This window comes from Barbatula barbatula (assembly GCF_947034865.1).
Source record: "Barbatula barbatula genome assembly, chromosome: 24".
Classification (NCBI taxonomy): Eukaryota; Metazoa; Chordata; class Actinopteri; order Cypriniformes; family Nemacheilidae; genus Barbatula; species Barbatula barbatula.
In genome coordinates, this window is record NC_136787.1 from 10,522,639 (window position 1) to 10,547,758 (window position 25,120).

The following is a 25,120-nucleotide window of genomic DNA, read 5'->3' on the forward strand; positions in this document are numbered from 1 at the left end:
CTGTCCCATCCTCTTGTCATTTCAAACCCGTATTACTTTCTTTCTTGTGTAGAACGTGAAAGAAGATATTTTTAAGAATGTTCCTATTAAGCATCCAACGCCAGCACCCATTCACTTCTACTGTATGGACACAATACCAATGCAAGCAAATGCCAGTTAACAACTTTCTTCAAAGATCTTTTGTGTTCTGCGGAAGAAAGAAAGTCAAACCGGTTTGAAATGAAAAGAGAGAGAGAATTTTTATTTTTGGGTGAACTATCACTTTAATGTCAAAAAGTTTTTAAAACATGACAGAGTTTAAGAGGCCATAAATAAAAAGACAGAGTTGTTGCTCTGTCTTTATGGCTTGAACAAGTCCTCTATCACACAACGTTAACAAAAAACAAACATCTTATCTCTCAGTCTCTGAAAGACCTAACTTATCTAGACAGTTTGAGAGTCAGAACTGGGAGGCAACGTGGAATGTTCACTTTATCTTGTGTGTTCTTAGATACACACAAACACACACTTCGTATGTAAACTGTATGGTGTAAGGCATTATAGCTTATTAAAGATCTTAAAACGATTGTAAAAAACGTTTTTTTGTGAAGATTTAAAGTTTAAAATCAGGGTCAAGATAAATGTGTTTTTCCAGATGTTACTGCGCCCTCTTGTGGCAATAAAAGCAAAATCAGTTATCATTTTAGCAAACAAAAATACAAATTTCCAGTTATAAAATACCAAACATTTATATTTATTTGGTTTCGAAGCAAATAAATAGATCTTCCTTGCATGAGCATACGCACATTAAAGGTAATAATTGTTGAAACAATGTAAAAAAAGACAGACAAGAACACCAAAAATCCTTAGACTGCATATAAACTGGTTGGGCGTGTCTGTTTTCACAAACATGCATTTGCAAACCCTTCACAATTACATCCGAAAGGTACACAGAAACAATGCGATTTTTGCTTCGCAACATTAAAACTTAAATAAGCGTGGTCAATGCAGTCTCGCATTTGATGCTAAATGGACTACACAGTGCATGTGATCAGAAAATCCCTGGTCCACGTTTACTAATTCTAGAAACTCATTAATGAAAAAGCTACAGATGCCTTGTATGTAGCTGTAACACCTTTTTATTTTTGCCTCATGCTCACATTTGCGAACCATCTTTCAATACGCCAAACGCTTCCTGTTTAAAGAAGTGCCTACAATATAAATCGAAATCCTTATCATGTATAAATAATTACGAGGCACCGTCTGTCACTGGATAAGGTCACATAGTCTTGTAAATAATGAAAAGACCCCGGAAGCAGGAAATTGTGCAAAATAAATCCTCAAACACTCATTTTTTTAATGGATGCTAACATCCATTTTGTGCAATTTATCTGAACATCAAAATAAAACAATTTAATATTTCACGTCCCTTTAACATCCTTTTTTTCTTTGACTGTATACTATTTTGCTTATGAATTTTGCTTATGAAGCTATAAAGTCTGCATAATATGCGTATTGTATAAAGGTAAATCATCGATACTGACTGACCTGAAATGTATGCAAAGAAAAATATCATCATAAAACTTGGTCCATGGTCTTTGCTTGATGGAAACTGTTCTTTCAAGTAAAAAACAAACATAAGCTGTCAAGTCTTAAAAATGCACTTTTGGTTGATTCACACCAATCGCGCAGTGGCTGCAAGCAAGACAACCAATCACTGTCCAGCAGTCATTAGTCTCGCTCGACCTCCGCTGATGAGGTCACTTCCTCCATTGTGCAGTCCTGTGTGTCTTTCTGCTCAGTATCAGATGCTGGAGGGCTGAAGGGTAAAGCTGTTGCTGCCGTAAGTGAATTTAATAGTTTATCATGTTGTTCAGGCTCCGATCTCAAAACCATGCTGAAATCCATCTCACAAAAGTCCAAATCGAACGGAGGAGTCAAGGAATCTGTGGGAGTCCCACACTCTCTACATGACTGTAGAAAGAAGTAAATTACATGACTACATGAATAAGGATTGCAAATAATTATTCACATAATAGTGATAGTAGAACAGTTACGCCATGTCCTTAATATTTGTGAAAAGAAAAAGCAATTTGTCTGGTACACAACATGGGCGGTATGAAGGCATAAACAGTTGTGACAGAATAACATGTCAACCACGACATCTCTCCATCGACCCCTTATGTCAGGAGGGCATACAATTATGCATAAAGCTTTTGTTAAGAGCTTCTCACCGTAACATTGATGGCTTTTGGTAGGCAGCCAGTTTGGATCCACGGGTGAACCTGACTTAATTCTTTCTTCTGATCTTCAGTAAAGTGAGGCTGATGCTTCTGAGCAGCTTTCAGGGAATCTCTGTCTTCTTTCAGTACAGATTCTCTATCCCTATGTATACACACACACACGTTATCACATATTTAAGATCAATCATTTCATTGCTCATTCGTTGTTATTTTGATTCAGGGATGACAAATGTTACCCTTTAAAAACCATATTTACGAGGCCTTACCTTAGGGGGATCTGGTATGTCATCATGACCTTTTCGTCTGTGTTGGCCATAAGGAGCCATATTGGATCCTGCAGGACAAATTTCATGAACTGTTCCCCTTCCATATCTCCAGATGCTGTTTTATGAGCGCGATCGTTCTCTGACGAGTCAATGCTTCCAAAGTATTTGCTGGTATTACTGCTTCCTGACATCAGAAACACAAAACAGAATTAAGCAATGTGTATTACAGGAGAGTTTAAGAATAACAGCAGTAAAGAACTCACTAGTGCCGCTTCCTGATGTGCTGCAGCCGTTAGTTCCAGAGTTAAATGATCCTGAACAAGATCCGGATGATCCGGAGCCTGACCCCGCTGAGCCGGTGCCAGACCGAGAGTCTTCTTGTAGCAGTAGGTCCAACATGTCCCTAGATGTCGACATGTTGTCCTGGTTGGACTCATTGACCTCCTCCTAAAGGAAATGTACTCATTTAGTACAATAATTCAGGAAGCAAAGTTGTGGAAAAACGTTCACACAAAAACTACAATATTGCACTCACGCTGTCATTCAGTTTGCTGTCTGTGGTGCTTCCACGAATGCTGGAATTCTGCGCTCCAGTCCCGCCCCCCTGCACTGGGGGTGGGGTCTGTTGAGTGACATCCGTACGGTTGCTTGGGAATTCCTCAAGCTGTAGCAGATTGAGTGGAGAGGAGCATCGGGACTGGAAAAGAGGGGAGCTGGCCCCCTCCCTCTCTACAGCGTGCTGCCCTGTGGAGTGTGGTGTGCTCGAACGAGACTGTCCAGGGACTGTAGCGGTGGCGTTTGCAGCTGGCATTGGTGAGGGAAATGTAAACAAGGGATTGGGGTTGCAAAACTGTTGGGGAATCATTGCAGGCATGGCAGGATTAACCTGGGAGCCCAGTGGGTTGAATTGCCCCACCGCCGGATATAAAGGATTTAATTGACCAATGGATGTTGAGAACTGACCGAGCAGGTTTATTTGTCCATTAAGCTGTGTGTTTAAATGTGTTCCTGGGTTACCCATCTGTGGAAACATGTAGTTTGGCAACATGAAGGTCATTACTTGGGGCATCACTGGAGGGAACATTTGAGAGCCCTGCATGGGGAATCTAGGGACACCTGCTTGCATCGATGGATCCGAACCCATTTGGGGCACATGGAATGGGGATGAAATAGGATACATGGGCATGTAACCCGGAGGAAACGGCGTTACCATTGGAGCACCGCCGCCTTGAGAACCCGCAGATGGTGGCCAGGAGTTGGAAGACTGCTGGACAGATGCTAACGGTGGTCTGGGTGCTCTATAGGGACCAGACCCAGCGAGAGAGGGAGAATCAGGAACATTTCCATCTATTTGGTGTTTTCTCCTTTTTCCACCTCTGCCATGTGGACGACTGCTACTTCCAGATGGATAGTTTTGGGAGCTGTTTACTTCTAGATGGCACAATCAGAATAATGAGGATAAAGAAGAATGAATCTATGCCATACTTGTGTCTCTGCACTGTAGATATTGTCTGATGTTACCTTTTTTGCCAGGCGTAGACTTGTGTTTGCGCTGAGGCTTACTGCTGGGCTGCACCATCCGCAGCTGACTGATGTCTCTAAAGCGGTTGAGGAAGGCCTGCTCCTCTTGCTGGGTGTGAGCAGAAAGGACAGCTTTTGTGAGGCCTTTCACTAACCCTCTTCTCTCTTTTTCTTTTTCAGGGGAAGCAGTGGTGGGAGATGGCTTCGGCTGGGGGTTCACAGGCATGGGAGAGGTGACTGAAGTGGGCGGAGCTGTGGTGGTTGGCCGTTCCTCCATCATAACAAAGTCTGGATAAGCAGCATACAAAGAAGTTAGCTTGAGTAAAATCTCAATTTACCAGAGTAAAATGAAAACTTGAAAAAACTTTGATAATATAAATTAAATTAAATAGTGGCCTAATAACTAAAGAAATTATATAAACAAACATTAAAATAAATGTATCTTATCTAGCAGGATGAAAAATACACAAATGAATGATAAAATGACCATTTCAAAATTGAAAAATAAAAGAGGTCATTAAAAGTAACACTTATTTTTTATAATTAAACACTGTGTTGCCAAAGTTGACAAGCTCTTTTTAATTGGAGGAATATTTGAAAAACTCACAGACAAACAGTTACCAATCGTAAAAAAATCGGAAATATTTTGGACAAAAGGTTACCGCCGCAAAGACGATATATGATAGATGTATAAATTCTCAATCAACCAGCTTGTCATTTCAACAGATTTGCATATTTGGCCTATGCTGATCATGGTCAAATTAATACTTTTTATTTTTAAGATGAAACCCAGATGATAAACACTGCACAAAAATAAATACTTTAAAGAGCTTGTCAATCGACGTCACGCTGACGTTTATTATTGAATGTTCCGCCACGTTGGGAGACAGGCTGCTATTGCGTTCAATGGAGTGTTTTGTTTTTTCTTGTTCGATCAAGTAATATAACTATGGTAGGTCAGTCTTGCTGTATTAGAAACTACAATACCAGTCGTTCTGGAAAAGGCCCTGGTAGTTTCACTTCCGATTTCTCCATAGATCAATCAAAACAAGTAACGGTACATATCAAAACAATAATAACAGTGGAGTATGAGCCTCCCAAGATGGCGGAGCAGCCGGCGGAACTGCAACATAATACGCAGGGCGTGACGTCAGCTTCACATTCTCTATAGAAAAGATTCAAACCTGATTCAGGAGGCTTTTTGTCACCAACGTGAACGATGGTACTGCTAAAACTGCACTGTGACGTGGCCGAGACGACGCTTTCAGCCTTACAGTGCAGAGCGAGAGGAGTCAGGGGATGTGCTGGGGATGCAGGGATGACCTTTGACCCCTCAGCCACCAAGAAAGTTTCTGTTGTAATGACACACATACACACCTACATCAAGCAATGCTGTCGACCAGCTATGAAACATGACAGTGAATCTGCTTCCCTGTTCCGGTGTTCATTTATAAGGGATGCAGATTTAACATACAAAAATCTTTCTGTTAACTCTCACTGACCTTCCATCGCTCCGACTGCCTCCAGTTGTTTATCACCCTCTGAGGTGGAAGAGGTTGTGCCGGAAGACGAGCCACACTTCCTCTTTACTGTACCGGGGATGTTAAAGCTCTCCAGATATCTGGAGAAGGCATCAAGTGAGATTATACCACAGATTTCTGAATCTACATACATTTTTGATTAAAGTAACTTCGATGCATTCAAGAAATACATTTTCTGAGTTTGTGAATCAAACCCATTCCCTCAATAGCACAAGATAAACACACAGGTGAGATGCTCACCGCACGATGCTGTCCAGACAGTTCATCTGCTGGTATGAATACATGAGGGGCAGCTCTTTCCTGGGTGGACTGGACAACGCCAATCCAGCCAGACCTTCTCTAGCCGACACTTCCGTCATGTCTGCTGCCTTCTCCAGAGTTACTAAAAAACAACAGTCATGTCACGAAAAATGTGTTCGCAAGGCTAAAGCCTTAAAGTCAGTTGATGTGACATTTTGGTGATGTTTACCCAAGCTATTCTGTTTGAGAAGTGAAGGCCGGTTTCTGGATTCAATGAAGACCTGCTGTCCACTGCTTTTCACCATGTGCACATCTTGACAAATCTGCTCGAATGTCATCTGGGTATAAAGAATACAGAAATATTTAATAACATGCAAACCCTCACTCAAAATACGCAATTCACGTACAAGTTCCATCACTCCAACCACTGCAAGGTGTCAATAGTAACATTGGCATTAAAAACAAAACTTAGACAGCATTGAGGTGCATTTCTATGTAATATTGCCTATTGTGTCCATTATGTATGTTCAAATCTTGTTATGTTCGCATCTGGATCTGTAAACAAAGTCCTTACTGGTTTCCGGGGCTTGATCTGGTCCTCTGAAGTGTGTCCGTTACTCTCAGAAGATGAAGGTGCGCTCTGCTGGTGCTCGTGGGAGCCGCCACTGCTGCCCAGACTGCCGTATCCCTGCGAACTGCCGTTGTGAATGGGCTGCACCAGAAACCTGTGGATGATTTCATTGAGCTGTGGCACCTCTGGGGAAATGGTCCTCACCTCCCCACCCTCAGGAGCTGTGAACACGTCCTCATTCAGAGGACTCCTGTGAAAAGAAATGAAGCTTGGTGAAACTACTTTATAGTTACTACTTTAAAGAATTTCATGTAATGCTTGCAGTAAAACATGCTGTCTCAATGCTAGGGTGTCATAGGTGGTTGCTATGGTGTTCTGAGTGGTTGCCAGGGGAATGCTGGACTGCTTTTGTACGGTTTAAAGATGTGTAAAAATAACATATATGAGATTATATTTACAAACGATTTAACCAAATTGGTTATTGTTGTGGAGTAAAGGAGATGGGTATGTTTTTTCCTCACAAATGGTTTGTATTAGTTACAAATGAGATGATAAACTACTGGAGTAAAGGAGATGGGTATGTTTTTTCCTCACAAATGGTTTGTATTAGTTACAAATGAGATGATAAACTACTTCAAATCACTATTTTATGTCCGGGATTTTAAGTCGCTAGGCCTTCTGGCCCCCACATACGTCTTGGGTTACTCCTTAAATCTAGGTTTATAAGAAGAAATGTATAGTCATTGCATAGGATGGACAAAACTATAAGCAGCCACTTACGTTCGAACCTTGTGCCGCCCCACTATAAATGCCACCTTCCTGCTCCAGGGGTTAATAAAGGACGACCAGCTTGTATCAAGAGTCAGGTACTCCCCGCTCCTCGCTCGCATTCGCATAGGAGTGTGTTCGAATGGCTGTCCCGCGAACTGGAGAACTGATGGGGAGAAGGAGGGAGTGGATCAATAAAATACAAATATTCCGATTTTTCTTTATGTCTGTATCAAGAGTAGCCATCTTACTTTTCTTATGTATGGCCACCATGAGGAGTCTGTCCTCTGGATGCAGATAAACCAACACCGGTTTACCAACCAAGTCCTGAGGTAGGTAACCCAAAAGAGGAACGGCCCTGTAAAGGTCAGTGTAGGAGGATTATACAACTGTTTGAAATAAGACTTTTTTGTAAAAGTATGACACAGCTTCAGGTAGGATTACTAACCTTTCATCAACTTCTTGGAATAAGCAGTTTGGGGTGTGACTGGTTGTGAAAATTCTTTTTTCTGCCGGGATACGGGGTGCTGTTATGTAAAAAAGACAAAACTTTCAAACTCAAAACTGAGTCAAAAGTAAACTAATATCACACTATAAAAATGTAAAAAATATATACATATATAGAGACGCAGATAAACTTAAGAGACCATTTCAAAGTTATTTTAAGTTTTTCTGAATTGACTATTTATAGGTATGTGTTTATTTTTGTTCCATTTTGTGAACTACAAACAAAATCACAAAATGTTTTTACAAAACAATGTTTATGGTCAAGCTGACTCACAGTTCCCAGATTATGTTATTAGTTTTAGGTGGCTGTCGTCTTTGATTAACAAATGTAATATGGAATATCATCACTGGCCAGAACCGTGTTAAAATATTAAACAGTTGTAAATATCCATTGAAACAAGAATGATGAAAGAATGGCATGCACACTGGACCGGTGCTGTTCTCTCTTACCCTCGTAGCCAGAGTGAACTCTCTCTGCGATGAGGAGACAGCAGGGCTCGGGCTGAGATGTGTCAGAGTCTCTCAGGGTCAGCTGATACGGTGTCAGGCGGAAGGGATAATATTTAACCTCTCCGTCGCTGTCCCTTCCCCTGCTGATCCGACAAAACATTGACTTCTCGGCGCAGTCCACCTGTGAGGCTGCAAGCATAACACAGTTTGTTGAAACACCTTATGTAATTGATTTATAAAAGTACCCGAGCTCTCGGTGTTTACTTTGTTTGCACAATAAATAAATCATTGCACGTACTGTTTCCTGCACATAAAGCCCACGGTGGCAGGCGACAAGGAGCCGTGCTGCTGTAAAAAGTGCTGACATCCTGAGGTGCGAGAAGCTCGGAAAACAGCGCCCCCTGCAGCCTCTCTGCTTTACAATGTAGAAGAGAAGCCGCCTGGGGTGAGATGTAAACTACTTTCCCAGAGAGGAAGGAAACTGCCACAGAGAAAGTGTCCTGAATAGAAAAGGAAGTTAAAAAAATATGAGAATCAGATTAAATAAATGTTTTACTTTACAACATCTTCATAAGACCTACGGCCTGATGTTTATTAGGTAACTGTCTAAATGTACCGTGTTTTGAAGTGTATACTCCGATGTAATGTTGTCTAGCTCTTCGATAGTGAATGAGGACAAGTCCAAACAACATCCGTGGCTCTCTTCCACACTCCACTGATGATAGTACTCTTGATTCGCTACAAAAAAAGCAGAACACACTTTTATTAACAGAACATGCAACAACATGTTGACTTCATATACTGTAATTGCAATTTAATTTAGTCTAAAACTAAAACATCTGCACTTTTAAATTGTAGAATGAATATCTGTCCGTTCTTCCTTGTGTTTCATTTGAAACGGCTCACCTCGGACTTGTTTGACGCAGTTGAGCGCGTACTGCAGCGAGGCCAGTGTGCTAGATCGTCCCTTTCTGCGGTGATCCGCCGGCATGCGGATTTTCAGCTCCCGCAGGGCCTTCAGCAGCTCTCTCTGGGTCTGCAACCGGGCAGGCTGGTCACCGCTGGGCGTCTGCGAGGTCTGGTGATCCAGCTCCGAGCTGCCACTCAAAAGGCTATACGACACTGAGCTGCTAGGTGGTGAGGGGCTGTTTCCATTAATGCTGTGAAGGAAATGACTAGGGTCAATAATAGTATTGATATGTTATTAGTAGTGGACGACTAGGGTCAATGTAACCTTACACAACATTAAATTACACAACATATATTATTATGGAGCAAAATTGCTGATTTTAGAACTTCACATTATTATTCGACAGACTTGACAGACAACACCTGGATCAATAGATAATTGGAACTGATGGTACCTAGTCAAAGGGAACAACTTAAATTGCCTTATTAAAGTTATTAATAACTTATTAGACTTATTTATACTGTAAGCATGTGGCAACCCTCTTTACTTCTTTGCACAATTCAGGTTAAGTGTCTCGCCCAAGGCTACAGTTATGAAACAGCTGTACTCTTGTTTGGATAAGCAGCCTAGATCTTTAAAGAAGTCCTTAAAAACTTGAAATGTCTGGGACATTTTAAATTAAATTGGTTTATGACAATACAATACTATTTGTTGACAGCAAATAATAAATATTTATTAGAACTTTTGCTCACAGGTTCCCCATGTGGTTGATAAGCGCCATTGTCTCTTACCAGTGTCGTAAATAATTTTGCATGTGTATTTGTTTAATAAGCTGATGGAGCCAGCGAATGCAAAAACGTGGTTTGGAAACAATAACACACTCCTCCCCAGGCAAGGGATGGACGGGGCTATGTGTACCAACCCGAACACAGAAATTACAGAGTGTGGTTGTAGCCTGTATTAGGCTGCTCAAGTAGCAGTGGCTGTAGTCATTTAGAGACATTATTTAAAAACTACAAAGTGTTGCTTTAAGTGAATTGATCACTTCTGTCAATTAGGTACAAGTGTTGTCACAGAACATATCTTACGATACTATACCAGCGGAAGTATCACGATACCAAGTAGTATCACAATGCTGTGCCATGTTCATAATATACAATAAAGTACACAGATCTAAATAAAACATTTTGTATTTTCTATAGTAAAGATATTACACTGTAATATCCACCTTTTTCTTGACATCTTCATGGAGTGCCCATTTCCGCAAGTGACTTCCTGTATGTATTTGTTCCTATGTTAGAGGACATTTCTGTTAATGGTTAAAATAAAGTTTCTTTAAGAATTTTTGCAGTAAAAGGCTGTAACAACAGTCACAGAAAGCTCGGTTCGGTCTTAGCTCTGACTACTGAATTCTGCCCCTCTCAGAAACATGACAACATATTGTTTACTTCGTTATTTACTGAATTTTTATTCCATAGTACATCACTATACACACATGAAGCATATATCCAGGGCTAAATGACATTATAATAATTTATTATACTATCAAATTAAGTTTAAGCTTAATATTACAATTGCTCTTTATCCAAACATAACAGATGTATTGGATGCCCCAGGAGATACACACTATTTAAAAGTACTTAGCATGTAATGTAGTCTCTATGGTAGTCTCTAATAAAGGGTGACTAAAAATAATGATGTACGAAAAAAATAAAGATTGCAAAAATATGGAGATACGAGATTTCAGAAGGACAACAGCGATATGCACCATTACTTTCAGTAGTAGGATCCAAAGGTTAAAAAAATAGAGTGTTATCGGGGGTATTGTGAAGCTTTAGCATTGCTACGTCTCAGGTTAAGTGCCATGCCCGAGGGTCAAGGTTAGGCAACAGATAACTGATCGCTTTTGAATTAGCAGCCTAGATACTGAAACAGGTTAAAACAATATCGAAATAAAACAATTAGACAGACTGTGGAAACGTACTTAGCATTTCATCACTCAATCCAATTTTTTTAATTCTAAGAACCTTTAACCTTGGTAGAGGAACACAATCTCTGTGAATGTACAAAACGTCTTATCTGTGTCATTTGTAGGACATTAAACTGAAGTAACCATATTTAAATTTTATAATAAATAGAAACACGATGACCAGGATCAATTGATCTTTCAGACCCACAATAACATAATGTTGAACTGATTTGAGTTTTACCTCTTGCTTTCTGTCGTCTCAGTGCTTGAACCCTTTCCATTGTGATAGCCGCAGGTGGTTGTTCCTCTACCCAAGTGCCCTTCGCTCTCGGCCGAGTCGTTTCCGCTGGAGTGTGCATCAGTGTCATCCGAGTGGGATGGCTTAGGAACCGCAGAGATGCACAGTCTCGGACAAACATGCTGGCTGTGACTGCGGAGGGAGCTGTCAATCATTCCAGGAGAAGCATTGGATGCCCTTGTTCCTTCATCCTTACGTATGGCTCCCCTCACTAGACTCCTACCACTGTTCTCGGGTGTTTGAAATATGTCATTACTCATAGTGACTCAATTTGGATGTGTTTTGTGCATCTGAATCAGGAATTCCTGACAAAAAACAACTGCTGTCCTAAAAATATGGGCAAAGCAGAGAGAAAAAGGGTTGTAGAATTGTCATCTTCTATTTGTCTTGGTTGGATCCGCTTGTTATTCTTCAAAGTGCAGAAACTTTGGAGGTGTCTGTTGGGGAATAATAACAAAAAGGTTTATAAGATACTCAGATGCTAAAACCTCCTCTATGGTTCATATAACAAAAACTTAGGAAATCATAAAATAAACAAGGGTTCTTAACCTGAACAATGTATAATGTTGCCTCGAATGCCTGTATTACTTTCTTCTGCAGAAGACAAATGAAATTGGTAACCGCGGCGGTACCCATTCACGCCTATTGTATGGACACAAAACCAGTGGAAGTGAATGAGTACCGCCGTTGCGCGGTTCTTCAAAATATCTTCTTTTGTCTTCAGCAGAAGAAAGTAAGTCATACAGGTCGAGGCCGGGTGAGTAAGTGATGACATAATTTTCATTTTTGGAATGAAACTATCCCTTCGAACACCATTAAAGTATAAAACTGACAGCCACTGTTACATAATCACATAAACACAGTTTTCATAGACTGGTTAGTTGGCATTGAACACAGCATATGTCTTGCATGACGTAATGAATCACACACAGCTGTACTGCACAGTTTTTACCTATTTTAATTCTATGCATATTTTTAATTCTTGATTCTGTTTCTCTTTTAAATCTTCACCTTTCCTCTTTTAATTTTTTTCAGAAGCTTATAGAAACAACATTGCAGTGCCAGGGATTACTGCAGCATGCTTTGTTACCTGTGGAGAGAATAAGTTAGTGTGTGTGTTTTTTTACAGTGCAGAAGGAGGAAATTGAACCTGCTGCACATTCCTAGAATCAGTGCTTCAGACTTGTAAGGCTTATCTTAATGCTTTTAATAATGACCTATTATTGGGATGACTTTCTCACTTTTTGTACAGTATTAAGATATGTGTATAGCACTCACCTAAATGGTAAGTGTTGTTGTTTTTTAACCAAATCTTTTTTTAATATATTCTAAGAAATGTAAGACTGTGAAAATACATTAAGATGTGATTTAATCATTCTTTGTTTGCAATCTTATACATTAGATGCATGCATTTGTGAGATTTTTTAAGAATTGAAAATGAAATGGAAATACTGACAACACCCATTTGCCTTTTTCAGTTCTGACCTTGTTTCCCTTTTTTCAATGTCATTAATTGTCCCACGCATCATAACAATCCAAATGTATTATGGGGAGTTTCATGTCAACCTCATAAACAATGTAAAAAACGTGTTATTCTTTTCATTTCCGATCTTCTCAACAGCATTGAGATTCAAATAAGCCTTTCCTAAAGGGATAGTTCCCCCAAAAATGTCATGATGTCCTCACGTTGTTCCTCATCTCTATACATTACTTGGTTCTTGTGAACACAAAGAAAGATAATTGGAAGAATGTTCTGGGACATCATTGGCTACCATAGTAGGAACATTTTAAATGGTAGTCAAAGGTGCCTCATTTGCCTCAATATCTCATTTGGTGTTCATTAGAACAAAGTAATGGTATTCTATGATACAGGTTTGGAACAACTTGAGGGTAATTCTGTATAGCTATCAGTCCCTTACACTAATTTGAGCCCTCTATCTGTAAATCTACGGCATTACAGTCGTCACAGAAACTTCCCACAACAGCCATATGTTAATACAGCAAACAAATACACACTACACCTTTAAAAACAATCATGATAAATCAACACTAGACTATAGTTCATTCGTACAACTTCAGCCTTGAATACAATGACACCAACATTGTTTGTATTGTCTTTACCCATACATATATTTCATGTAACGTTAATGATGTTATGGTAACACTAAATATAAATAAAAAGCCAAACTATATGTTTAAAGTTAAATACTCTTCTTTAGGAAGTGCATTATTCTTAGCCACTGTACACATGGGATTCAAGCGCATCAACATATAAAACAACATATTATGACAATCTACAGCTTTCCTTACCTCGTGAAGCCTTTCGCAGTGCTGGATCCGCAGTGAACTGGACGCTGTTTTCCAGTGCTGGTATCCGAACAGACGCCTATACAACACAGTACCACAACTCCCGTCTCAAAGGCTGAACATCACCATCATTCTTACTTCGGGAACAAATTTCACGTGTACACAATGTACACTCTCATTTGTCCATTGCGGACCAAATCTCCGCCTGTTGTGCAGAAACCCCGCCCATGACTGAGAAGCGAACGCTTCTATTGGGCAAAGTGGGCGGGTCTTAGGTGTTCAGCGTTTTGTTGTCACGTTGAAGCTGAATTTCCCTCTGAACTGTGTGGACGTGAAAGAACACCGAGACCTCAATCGACCTCGCCAAACCCGTATTACCTGCTGTAGATGAGCATACGACTCTTTTACCACTGCTAAACTAGGCTGATAAAGTTATTTTTGTTTTCTTTAAAGTAAATCAATACATTTGATAGACACAGAACTATTGTGTTTACCCTACATGAAGGATTTTTCTTCTCGTTGGCAGTTGTTCTTTATGTGTTTTTTATTGGTGCGCATCATTACAATATCAACACAGTCTGGCAGAGTCGCATGCTACCTCGTGCCTGAGCGTCTCGACGCGCCGGTCCACCTGTCACCGACACATGTGGGCGTGTGAGGGCGATGCTTATCTGACGTCACTCAACGTCATATATGGAGGGGCCAGATGAAGAATTGGGTTCCAAAGTGAAATAATTTAAAAAAATCGTTTTTTATTGTGTTGGTTGGCTGTGTTTTTTAGTTATTATGGCTTCAATCAAAACAGACCAGCTGCAATCTTAAAAACTGAGTTTTTTTGACCAAACTCTTCATATACTGTTTCCGGGTCCAAACGCTCAATAAGATGCTATAGGCAAACAACAAAATGTGGTACTATACTCCTATCGGAAATCCACGATGCCAACCTTCATCTTCGTAACTAAATCCCAAATGACTGGTCATTGATTCATATTTCATAATTTCTTCAAATATACCACTGATCAACATTTTTGTCACATGACTGCGCTCATCTCGTTTGTTGGGAAACATGTTTAGTGTGGGTTAATTATTATGCATTGTTGGATGTGTTATTAGGCTTGTTTGAGATGCGCCTCGCCTCGCCTGAAATGTAGGTGAGAGTAGGCGGCTGCAGTAAGGGGAGGGGTCAAAAAAGACCTTTGAAGTCGGACACTTCGTGAATCTCGTTGTTTTGTCGCTTGTAAACGTGAACAGTGGAGGAGATCGCGTTCGCGTGTTTTATCGCAGACGAAGTGGATGTTATCGAAATACCACTGTCTTTACATGAAGATGGTTACAATATAATCACTGAATGTACTGTCAAATAATGTCCAAATAAACAGCTTACACAACAACATCTAAGACATTTTCAAGGATTGTATAAACAAATGGTAAATGAAGTAAAAAGCAAGTTGCTTTTGAGAGACAGAGGTCATAACAAATGTTTATCATATTTAATAACACGCAGGTTTCTGCCACCATTTCACGTCCATAGCATTTTTCCATACCATGCAAGTCAGTTGTAGGCAACATTGTAGGTAACATTCTTCAGAATTTCTTTTTAAGACCCAGACACTTCTCAGATGAAACCACACAAAGATGAGGCATAATGACTAAACAGTCCATTTAGATATGTATGTGTGCATGTATATTTTTAATGGATTGATTTATGAATTCACACAAACATACAATAGAATAAAGTGAAAATTAAAACAAGGAAGAATTCTAATGAAGAGAACTATAAAATAAACGCATGTCCTTATTCTTAACTTCACTAGGCGTGTTTTGTTTTTGTTTAGTTTGCATGTAAATATAAATAAACAGATGCGTAATTTAATTCTTAGTATGAAGAGAAAATGCATCAGTCGACATTCTCAGCCAATGAGCATGAAGCTGTGTCGTCAGTCAGTCGTTTCCCATCATGCTTTTGAATAGCGCAGTCGGAGGAGAGCAACTGCGCTCGACTATGCCATAAGTATCATGTTAAAGGGATGTACATCGGCAAATCGTGATATTGCTAGTCGCACAGTAGCTATTGTGCTTGCTTACATTCATGGAAATCGTGCTACTGTTATACATTCAAACAACATCTTAAATAATGCAAACTTTGATGTGATTAGTTACTGCAGTATGTATGTTGAATTCCAATTATGCTTGAAGCCCAGCTGGAATTTGTTTCCTCATGGCAGGGTTGCTCAAACTGGTGTGTGAATTGCAGGTGGTGCACTGTACGTCTTCCAGTGCTCATTGAAGTCGTTTGAAAGAAGTACAATTATTATTTCAATATTTACTTCTTCACGGGGATCACCTCAAGTAAATGATGTAATTCAACGGGGCTCGGCTGACAAAAACCCTGCCAAGTAAGTCGATTCAAAGCGTAGAGTAGCAGTACAAAACGCGTCCAGTAGTTGGCGGCATTCATTGTCGTTGTACATTTGAATGCTTGTAACACTTTTACAGCTAATCCCGATGTGTTGAAGTTTTCAAGTCCAGCAAATAAAAGTGCGAGGACATGATGAGATGTGTGATGAGATGTTTTAGACAATTACTTAAAATCTTGAGACTAATATAATGTTGGATTTGGTGACTTAAACACGAAGCTCAGAAAAAAGGAACATGAAATATTCTTTGTCCAGTATATTAACGTAAACAAATCAAAACTTTACACAAATTACAGGAGTTCGTCTTATGGCACGAGTGAAAAATACCAGAAGCAAAACTCGCTTCTGTGTAACAACGTAAAAGGTCCGTGTTACACTTAACCACGTGTTAGGATGTGCCCTGCTCACCTCTACATATTTTATTGCTAGGACAAGTTACTTTGTTATTTGTTAAATATTTTTCATGTATGGGAGACCATTTTATGTTTAGTGAAAACACACACATTGGTCGGTTTTAAATAGTGTATTTAGACATGGATCCACTACCACAAGACCGCAATTGCCAAGTCTGTACTGCAAGTGTGCCTTTTACACACACAGGGAATCTGTGTATGACTGGTGAAAGACCAGTCTTTTTAAATTGCTGTTAGTTGTTTCTAAATTATAATAAATTATTAGGCCTACATGAAGCATGTTTCCTTAAATCCTTTATGCAGCTGATCTTCATCCTACCTCGTCTTACCACTTACCTCTTATCTCACTTTCTTTAGTAGCCATATTTCAATGTTTCAATTCTCCTGCTTCTACTTATTTCAGTTAACAGCAGGCGCTATGAAATTAGGAATATGCTTTTGCTGTCTGTTTTGCCTACCTACTCCCCCAATATGGTACAGTTATAGAATATGGCACAGTGCTTTACTGAAAAAACATGATCAACTGTAATAAAAACAGCTTTTGGGTTTTGAATTTACTTGGCATTCTTGCAGTATAAACTTATGACCATCTGTTTCAACAGATGACTGCAGGAATCATTATGTGACTGTGAGCCTCTGCTGTTTCATATCATTCACATTTATTCACACCAATCTCACTTACAATCAAGTCTGTTGACATGTGTTATCAAAAGGGATCATGATTGTAAACAAAACTCTCAGAACAAAAGATATGTTTCAGAGAATTAATTCAATAACATGAAAAGTGGCACTTAAAAAATGATCAACACAGAACAGTTTTATATATTTCTTTTAATGTTGTCATTGTTTTCAAACACACACACACACACACACACACATTTTAATTTCTAAGTCTGAACAATAAACACAGGTCATTATAACTGTCTTTTTTTGCAATATATACTTATATATATATTTTCCCAAGATGTTCATCCTTATAATAGACATTGACAGATTACTCTACAATTGATTTTACATATGTCTGGTTACCAAATGTTTCCCTGTTACAATGTACTTGGTTCTGTTCAAAATTCAATAAATTATTACTTATGACGTAAAATAAAAATATAACAGTGTTTAGGCTGTATTACCTGTGACCCTCCAGCCTAGTCCCTCCAAAAAGTCCAGAGGAACAGGGGTAATACCAATCTACAACACTTTCTACACAAACCTCCATAAATAAAATAAATATGAAAATTGTTAAATTAATACAACAACTTGGGTATCGCTTCAATTCATTTCTAGTAGACCAGCGCAAAGCTCTATAGGACCAACCTCTGAAAGTCTGCTCGTATACATTCTCTGTTACGTCCTTAAAAACCTTCAATTAATAACAGCGCATCTTTGAACTGATAGTAACCATGTAAAGTTGGTATTTGGAAGCTTTCTGAAAAAACTCTAACCTTTAAAAAGGCAGGGTTCAATTTCCAGTATTACTTAGATATCTTAGGTCACTGTACTTATCTTAAAGTATATATAAAAAAAATATTTTAACTACGTGCATTAACGCCGTGATACAGAGCATCGGCGCAAAGCCTTAACTAATATCTCCTTAAAGTAAACAAAAATTAAATCTAAACAACCATGTGATGTGTGTAATGGAGAAATTACTGTCTGTTTTGCATCTTCATTGGTTCCCTCCAATTAGGAAGATGCAATGTTTTTAACAAGCTGGCGTGACAAAACTTCTCCTACCATCTCTCTCAGCCTACACATTTCTGAACGAAATAAAAGTGCCAAGACCAAACAGAAATGATCTTCACACAGTCACAAAAAGCACATACGTTTTTTTATAAGCTCCCAATTATAATCCTTTTTGTGAAGCATTTTTGAATTGTAACCAATTGCATTTGTGAATTAGTTATAATGTAGACCCCTTTACAATGTTGACAACCCCTGGAAGAAGATTCTTTGTATGTGCATAATTTAATATATAATTTAGTTTTCTTCTTTTTTTAATTTTATATATCGTCTGTACTTATCCTAATTCTGGTGTTTACATTTTAATTCAGGATAGTAAAATCTTGAAAAAAATAAGACCCCCTTCCCCCACATGAACCCCACACTACAACACAAAACACTATAGATTTTTTTGTCTTTTTCCTTTAAACAGCTGCAAAGAAATGATACTTTTCATGTTTTATACTGAGCATCACAAATACAGACTTAAAGGTTGTGCTATCTAGTCCAGATCTGGGGACACATCAGACTCGTGGGTGTAAATTCATGTTCCTCTCTGCAATCATAGCAACTTGTATACTAATAAAAATATTCAAGTAAATAAAGATAGACCTGAAAATACAGAGAGGGGCATTTGCATTTTTCCCTTTTTTAAAAACCAGAGATTTGTCAGAGAAAGAGGGAAATGTTTTGTCCCTAAACCTGTTTTTGATGGCAGTTGGCAGTATAAGCAAGATATATTATGGTCTTTGGTCATTGTCTATTAAATCAGGTCAACATGAGAGGAATAAATGAGTCACTGAAAATAAATGAAATGCACTAAGGCCGTCTCCTTTTAAAAAAGAGAAAATGATGATGAATGAATGAATGCTTCAAATCCAAATCGGGTGGGATCACTGCTCTACCACCGCCCCTTTTGCAATAGCTCCACCTCATGTCACAATTAATCAGCTAATCTGTACCCACCCTCTCGTTCATGTAACCACATCGCCATGGTAACAGCCCTTCTTTATCTACACAGTTCTAAGCAGTCTAATCTGTAAGGTTGAAGCAGGAATACTCCACAACAGTCTTAAAATCCACGCATGCAAACTCTTCACAGATTCGAAAAAATAAAAGCTAATCAGAGAAATTAAAGTGCACTGAAAACTGACACACACGCATAAACTAGGGGAGGTGGGGTGATCACGTGCACATTTCGTGCCTGGCTTGCTTCTTGTCGACAGATTGGGTGGGTGAGAGTGAAGGGTGATGGTGATGGAGGCCTGTACATGCACAATAGCACACCGGCAAGGGCACGATGAAAACGAAAACAGAAAAAAACGTCCCCTCAGGCGCTTGGCAGTGTGTAAACTACAGCTGAACTTAATAAACAGGCACACAGAGAGGCGAGAGACAAAAAGGTACTTGCTGCGCACATGGCAACAGCAGCGAAAGAGCTGGTCCCCTTTTCTGCCTGCTTCACACACAAAAATATAATATACAACTATGTCTACATTTTAAAGAGAAAAAAACTAGAAAGGCAGTTTCTAGATATAAGAGAGAGAACCATGACTGTTAAATAAACCAGTGTGCTTCAGACAGGTGAATTCATTTGAGGTTAATGTATTGGTTTGGCAGTACTTCTGATAGAGGCTGATATGACATGAGAAAGTAACACAACACATGGTTCTCTCACATTGCACCTGCAGTCTAACCAGTTAAAAAAGCGCCATCGAAAACAAGCTTTTTGTGCATGATAATATTTCCCCTTCATTGTCAGATTCACATTCACACATCTCTCTGTATTGAGATTCTCTGGCCTTTAAAAAAGCTAAATTATTCAGCGCCAATTTCGTCCCTGATTTGTGATTTTAGTAGCACGTTTAAATGTTGTCTTTCTTTAAGGTACAGTGCCATGTACTTTCACAAACCCAAGTGACTTTTTGTGCGGTCAGTTACTTTAGAGGACTTGAGGTTTTAATTCCTTAAGATAGACACACTAAGTTTACGCTGAATGTGTTTTAAGACAGCATACATCTACACTGTCGTAGAGGAATGTTTAAGAGATAAGACACTAAAGACATCAAAAATTAAGATAAACATCTTCAGTCGTTGGTCCAATCTGTTGTGACAGTTTACGGATAGAGTAAGTACTGTTGGTGAGAAAGAGAGAAGGAAAGAAATGGGTTGAGTGGGCAATGTGTAGTTCAGAGACAGAGTGAATGTGACAGGGGAAAAATCTGGAAATATCGAGTTAGATAATGGAGTCTATCACTTGTGCAAAACTACACCAATACATGAGCGAGTAAGAGAAAGAGTGAAATAGAGCGTGCAAGATACAAACACCCAGATCAAGAGGCAGTAGTTTAAACCTGAAGCAAAACAACTCTTACAAAACTTAAAAAAATATACAAACGCACACTCACACACAAACTACAAAAACCATTTTCAGAATAAAACTCTACAAAGACCATTTTAAATATATACTGTATAATCTTATCATATTCTAAGGGTTGTGTTTTTCTCGGTTGTTGTTCTCACAAGGAATCGAGAGTTTAAAGTATGAACAGTAGTTCAGAAAAGCCGGAGGTATTTACAGAGGACACATGGCCACACACTCACTTACAGTACGGATGAGAAGTTACAGGGGTCCAGCTGTGAGTCGGTGGAGACAGGGGGCAAGGGGGCTTCGGGAAACGGGCAGATTTAAACTGATTGAGGGCAAATAAATAGATTGTTGCGAGAAGTTATTTTCTCATCTTTTTTCAGAGGGATTTCTCTGTGGCTCTGAATCAGGCTTTCGCAATCTCAGATGGGGTAGGAACATCGTGCTTTAGGTGCTGAAGTACACTGTTAAGAAGCAGATGATGTTTGTTAACATTTAGAAGCGAGAATATCAGTGTGGAATTCATATGAAATTATTTCAAATGCAGGTTTTCTTCTTACCGATGATAATAATGAGGACAATCACGCATATCACCCCCAGGATAATCATCATCTAAAGAAAATATTGCAAAAAAGAGAAGCTGTTCAGACCGTACATTTATACATTTGTTTCAATGATCTGTTTTGAAGATATGTTGTAATTTTATAATGGAGACTTGTGTGTTTACCTTGGCATTCTTCCACCAGTATTTATTCTTGAGCTTGGCAGCGCTGGTCTCAAACTGTGAGGCTCCAGCCTGCAGGGCATCAGCCCGATCATCCAGTTCGGACAGCTTCTGGTCTCTCTCCAGAACCTTGTCTACGTTCACACGCATAATGTCAACCACCTAAAAAAAGATAGAGGTTCTTCAGTAAGTCAAAAGTATATGTCAGTTCTTAAAATTAACAAGTTGATATGTTTCTTGAATGGAGGCAAAGATGTGGAAATTTGCCGGAATGGGGGTCACTCACCTCATCCACCTGAGCCTGTGTCTGCTGTAAGCGTCGATTGCTGGTGAGGTTGGGAGGCTGGTTACCTCCGTCTGGGGCACCACCAGGGGCTGGGGCAGACCTGAAAAACAAACATACAAGCAATAATCAATATGCTTTGTACAGGAATATATACAATAACCACTTTGACAGTATGATACTTGCATTTACGGATCTGTGACTTGGTAGTTTTTGGACATTCTGGGTTTTATTGCCTTATAACGTTGGCTAACTGTAGCATTTTAAGATTATTATTCAGTCATAAAACTAAAATGTAGAATTTACTAGCATGCTTTCTATTTTAAAGGGGACATGATTTTAATTCCTCTGGATGGAATCCTAACATTTTGCATTTGTTGACGCAAAGTAAAGGCTACAGTAAATAACGATTGCTGGTTTACACTTTCTACTTGCTAAGACAACTCTTAACCACCAGAGGAAGACAAAACTCAGAAGGTCACCTCTGAAACATCCCCCCATCTTATTCCTGTCAGCCCTCTTCATGCAGGGCGTTTTCTCACTGAGATAAAAAATATCACATTTATAAATGAACAAAAGAGATGAACATATTTATAATGTCATGTTACTTTCCCTCACTCCCATTTACAATAGTCTATATTTAGACAATAAAGCTCGCCTGCTCTCATCTTTACTCAGAGGAGAAGCATCAATAGCGCTTTGATTTAGGTGATGAGTATTAAATTAAAAGTTCTAACATTCAGTAAAGTCGGGATCTTATCTACACAAATCCATGTCTAAAATCTAATAATACATTTCATAATTCTGATCAAATGAAAGAACCAGAAATTGTACCGATGCTCTGTTTATTTAAAAAAATATTAGTTTTATTTATATACAGGCCTATATCAATAACTAGTTATATATAAAAGCATAGGAAGTGATGTAAAGAAGCAGATTTAAGGATGTACACTGTCCAAGTTGAGAGTAGTCAAAATTCAGTGTTCTTATTATTGAGGTTGTGGTGGCTTAACATAATAACATATGCTGCAAGATTTATCATTTTAAACGTAAAATGTATTATACACACTGACTGAACCCACACTGAGTTAGTAAAGAGCAAACAAACAAATGCACACACAGTATTGTGTCTTGCAGCTGCCTGGTTATGCAAGGCCATTTTTCATGCTCACTGACAAATAATGAAACATGTGTTAACATCTCACATTGATCAAGAAACACAATTAACTGGCATTTTACAGTACAGTTTAGTTTAAAGAAGAATGTTCGATGTTGTTTCTTTTCTATTAACATCGGACTGGTGAGGGTCATATGAATGATGGGGACAACATCCCCACCCCCACACGAGGCCTTCATTAGGCGCGTGCGTGTCTCTGTGACTGTTGCGTCACGATCAACACATATATGCGGGTCAGATTATATACGTGAAGGTTATCAGGTGAAACCTCACGTACATGAAATAACGAAATGTATTTTATGCTACAGGTAGGCAAAACATTCAACACTGCGATAGGACTCCACCACGAATCGCGCTGTAGGCCAAGTGATGTCGTTATTAAAGTATTAAGTAAGATACATATGTTACTGAGGATGTGCATCGTTTCCATTAGCTAAAGTTAAACGAGCGCGTCTTGAAACGCGCACAATAGGAACCACGGCCATTTTTCCAGCAGATGAACACCTGCGCCTTTTGTACAAACCGTTTGCCAGAAGCCAAACCAAATATTGCAGGTTTTGCTTTACTGTCTCTTACAAGATCAGATCAAGATCGTTCGAATGTGAAAGAAAAGATTTCCTTGCCGTCCAAGAGCATACGAGCGCCCGTTTACCAACCCCCACAACTCGCGTGTTGTATCACGCTTAAACCGAACTCGATGACACAGAGATGTTCAGTGCTTTCATTATTTAGTCATGAATGTCATTTGTGCAAGTCGAGTATGAGCCATGCGTGTGTTTAAACGGCCTTGGGCTGACTGTTAAAAAACTCGTGGATTTTGATTAAAACTTGAATTAAAATACGTAGCACGACAGTGCGGGTGGATAGAATGATACATTTCAACAAATATGTTTCATTCTAGAAGCGTGTCACCAATTCCAGCCAAACCAGTCCAATCCGGTGTTTAGGCGTGATTGTAGTCGCTGTCACTTCGTTCCACACACCAGAATAAAGCGAATAGCATCTATGTTTCAACTCCAATAGATACTTGACAATTTACAATATCAGAGGTAAATGAAATGTTTTAAAAGTGGAAACGTTACAAGAAATGAATAAATGTTGGTAATTAGTCGCCTATTAATAGGCTGTGTTATTTTCTAAGCAGGTGCGCTCGTCGAAATACGTTGGATCGTGGATAATACGGAATAAATGTATACAAATGTGTAACGATTTATACAAATAAATGTGAAACCACAACCGCCGATACGGTATTATTTTGTACATATTTCGCATTGAATTCCGATCTTCCGATGCAAAAAATTGCCTACTCCCTTTTATAACCCAGCAAAAAATAGCTTTTCACAGCCGGTAACTGAACTAGTTAAGGAAATGTGTGTTAAGGAAATGATATGGTACTTACATTTTGAACCGGGCTTGGCGCGCGTCTACAAGAAGCGTATAGATGAACGCGCTGTCTCAGGCGTTTCTCTCCCTCTCCGGGATAAATTATTTACTCTCCAGATTATTCCAGCGATACGTTATTCCCTGTATTTTCTAAGGGTTTTTACGCTGGGACGTGCGCCTGTAATGCGTGCCGCGCCTCGCTATTATTCCCTTTATAATAAAGGCGCTCTACGGCTACTCGCTTCTGTCACTATGTACACATTAAAAATAGATGCTCGGATTAGAGGAACAAAGATGGCTCGTTGACGTCACTCGTCATCCGGGAAGGTGTAGGATGGAAAAGTGATGACCATGAGAGGCAGGAGATGGAGGATGCTCATTGCTTGCTCACAGTGTTATAAGGTAATAGGACAGACTTTGGAGATGTATGTGGCTCGCCGTCTACTGAACGACCGACGTTAAGACATACTTTTTGGGATTTCATTCGCTCCACGTGCCTGTGATTCGTTTAGTTATAAATCACAATTGCTAAAAACGTAAACAAAATGGCGGTGTAAGAAGGGGTGAAGAAGCAGCCTGCGTATACGCTCAATTGAGGCCACCGGTTTTGTGTAGTTTGTCTATTCATGATATGAAGGTAACACATTTAATCAAGTACATTTAGCAATAAAAAGTAATTCAGTTCTTTAAGAAAGAAAAGATTTCTGGCAGCGGTGGGATTTGAACCCACGCCTCCGAAGAGACTGGAGCCTTAATCCAGCGCCTTAGACCGCTCGGCCACGCTACCTAGTGGTAAAGGGTTTTCTGATGGCTGTTTTAACCACTGCATTATCCAAATAGCCAAAAATGTCCCCTCCCCATTTCGGATCGTTCCCTTCTTTTTAAGTACATTTTTAATGGTTTAATGAAATGATTTCACAAATCTAGGCAAGGTGTTAAACACACGTATCACTCTATTCATATCACGGTTGTCAAATGTATATTAAAAGTGACTAAACTTCGACTGCAAAACGGATTTCAAACCCACCAATAGGATCGAAGCAACAACCAGCATGGTAATGTAGCT

The 25,120-nt window shown here is 39.2% G+C and overlaps 2 protein-coding genes across 3 annotated transcripts; both read right to left on the reverse strand.

The window, feature by feature from the left end:
* Positions 1-709: 709 nt before the first annotated feature.
* On the reverse strand, positions 710-13,730 carry per1a (period circadian clock 1a). The gene is made up of 20 exons (XM_079448016.1): positions 13,574-13,730; positions 11,207-11,700; positions 8,993-9,246; positions 8,703-8,824; positions 8,385-8,586; positions 8,087-8,275; positions 7,578-7,656; positions 7,381-7,487; positions 7,142-7,295; positions 6,365-6,611; positions 6,020-6,128; positions 5,791-5,932; positions 5,512-5,630; positions 5,194-5,361; positions 4,010-4,297; positions 3,024-3,919; positions 2,752-2,935; positions 2,489-2,672; positions 2,214-2,364; positions 710-1,953 (listed from the first exon to the last, which is right to left on the reverse strand). The coding sequence occupies exons 2-20, from the start codon at positions 11,521-11,523 to the stop codon at positions 1,711-1,713; spliced, it is 4,155 nt and encodes a 1,384-aa protein (XP_079304142.1). The 5' UTR covers positions 11,524-11,700; positions 13,574-13,730; the 3' UTR covers positions 710-1,710.
* A 3,503-nt stretch (positions 13,731-17,233) lies between these two features.
* On the reverse strand, positions 17,234-24,329 carry vamp2 (vesicle-associated membrane protein 2). Of its 2 annotated transcripts, XR_013786218.1 has the most exons (6): positions 24,071-24,323; positions 21,498-21,597; positions 21,215-21,373; positions 21,048-21,099; positions 20,728-20,951; positions 17,234-20,254 (listed from the first exon to the last, which is right to left on the reverse strand). XR_013786218.1 is itself a non-coding variant. In XM_079448877.1 (5 exons), coding segments are annotated over exons 1-5 (330 nt in total). In that variant the 5' UTR covers positions 24,073-24,329; the 3' UTR covers positions 17,234-20,934. The 2 variants fall into 2 exon arrangements, 1 of the variants encoding a protein (XP_079305003.1); XM_079448877.1 differs by having other exon boundaries at positions 17,234-20,951; positions 24,071-24,329.
* Between the last annotated feature and the right edge of the window lie 791 nt (positions 24,330-25,120).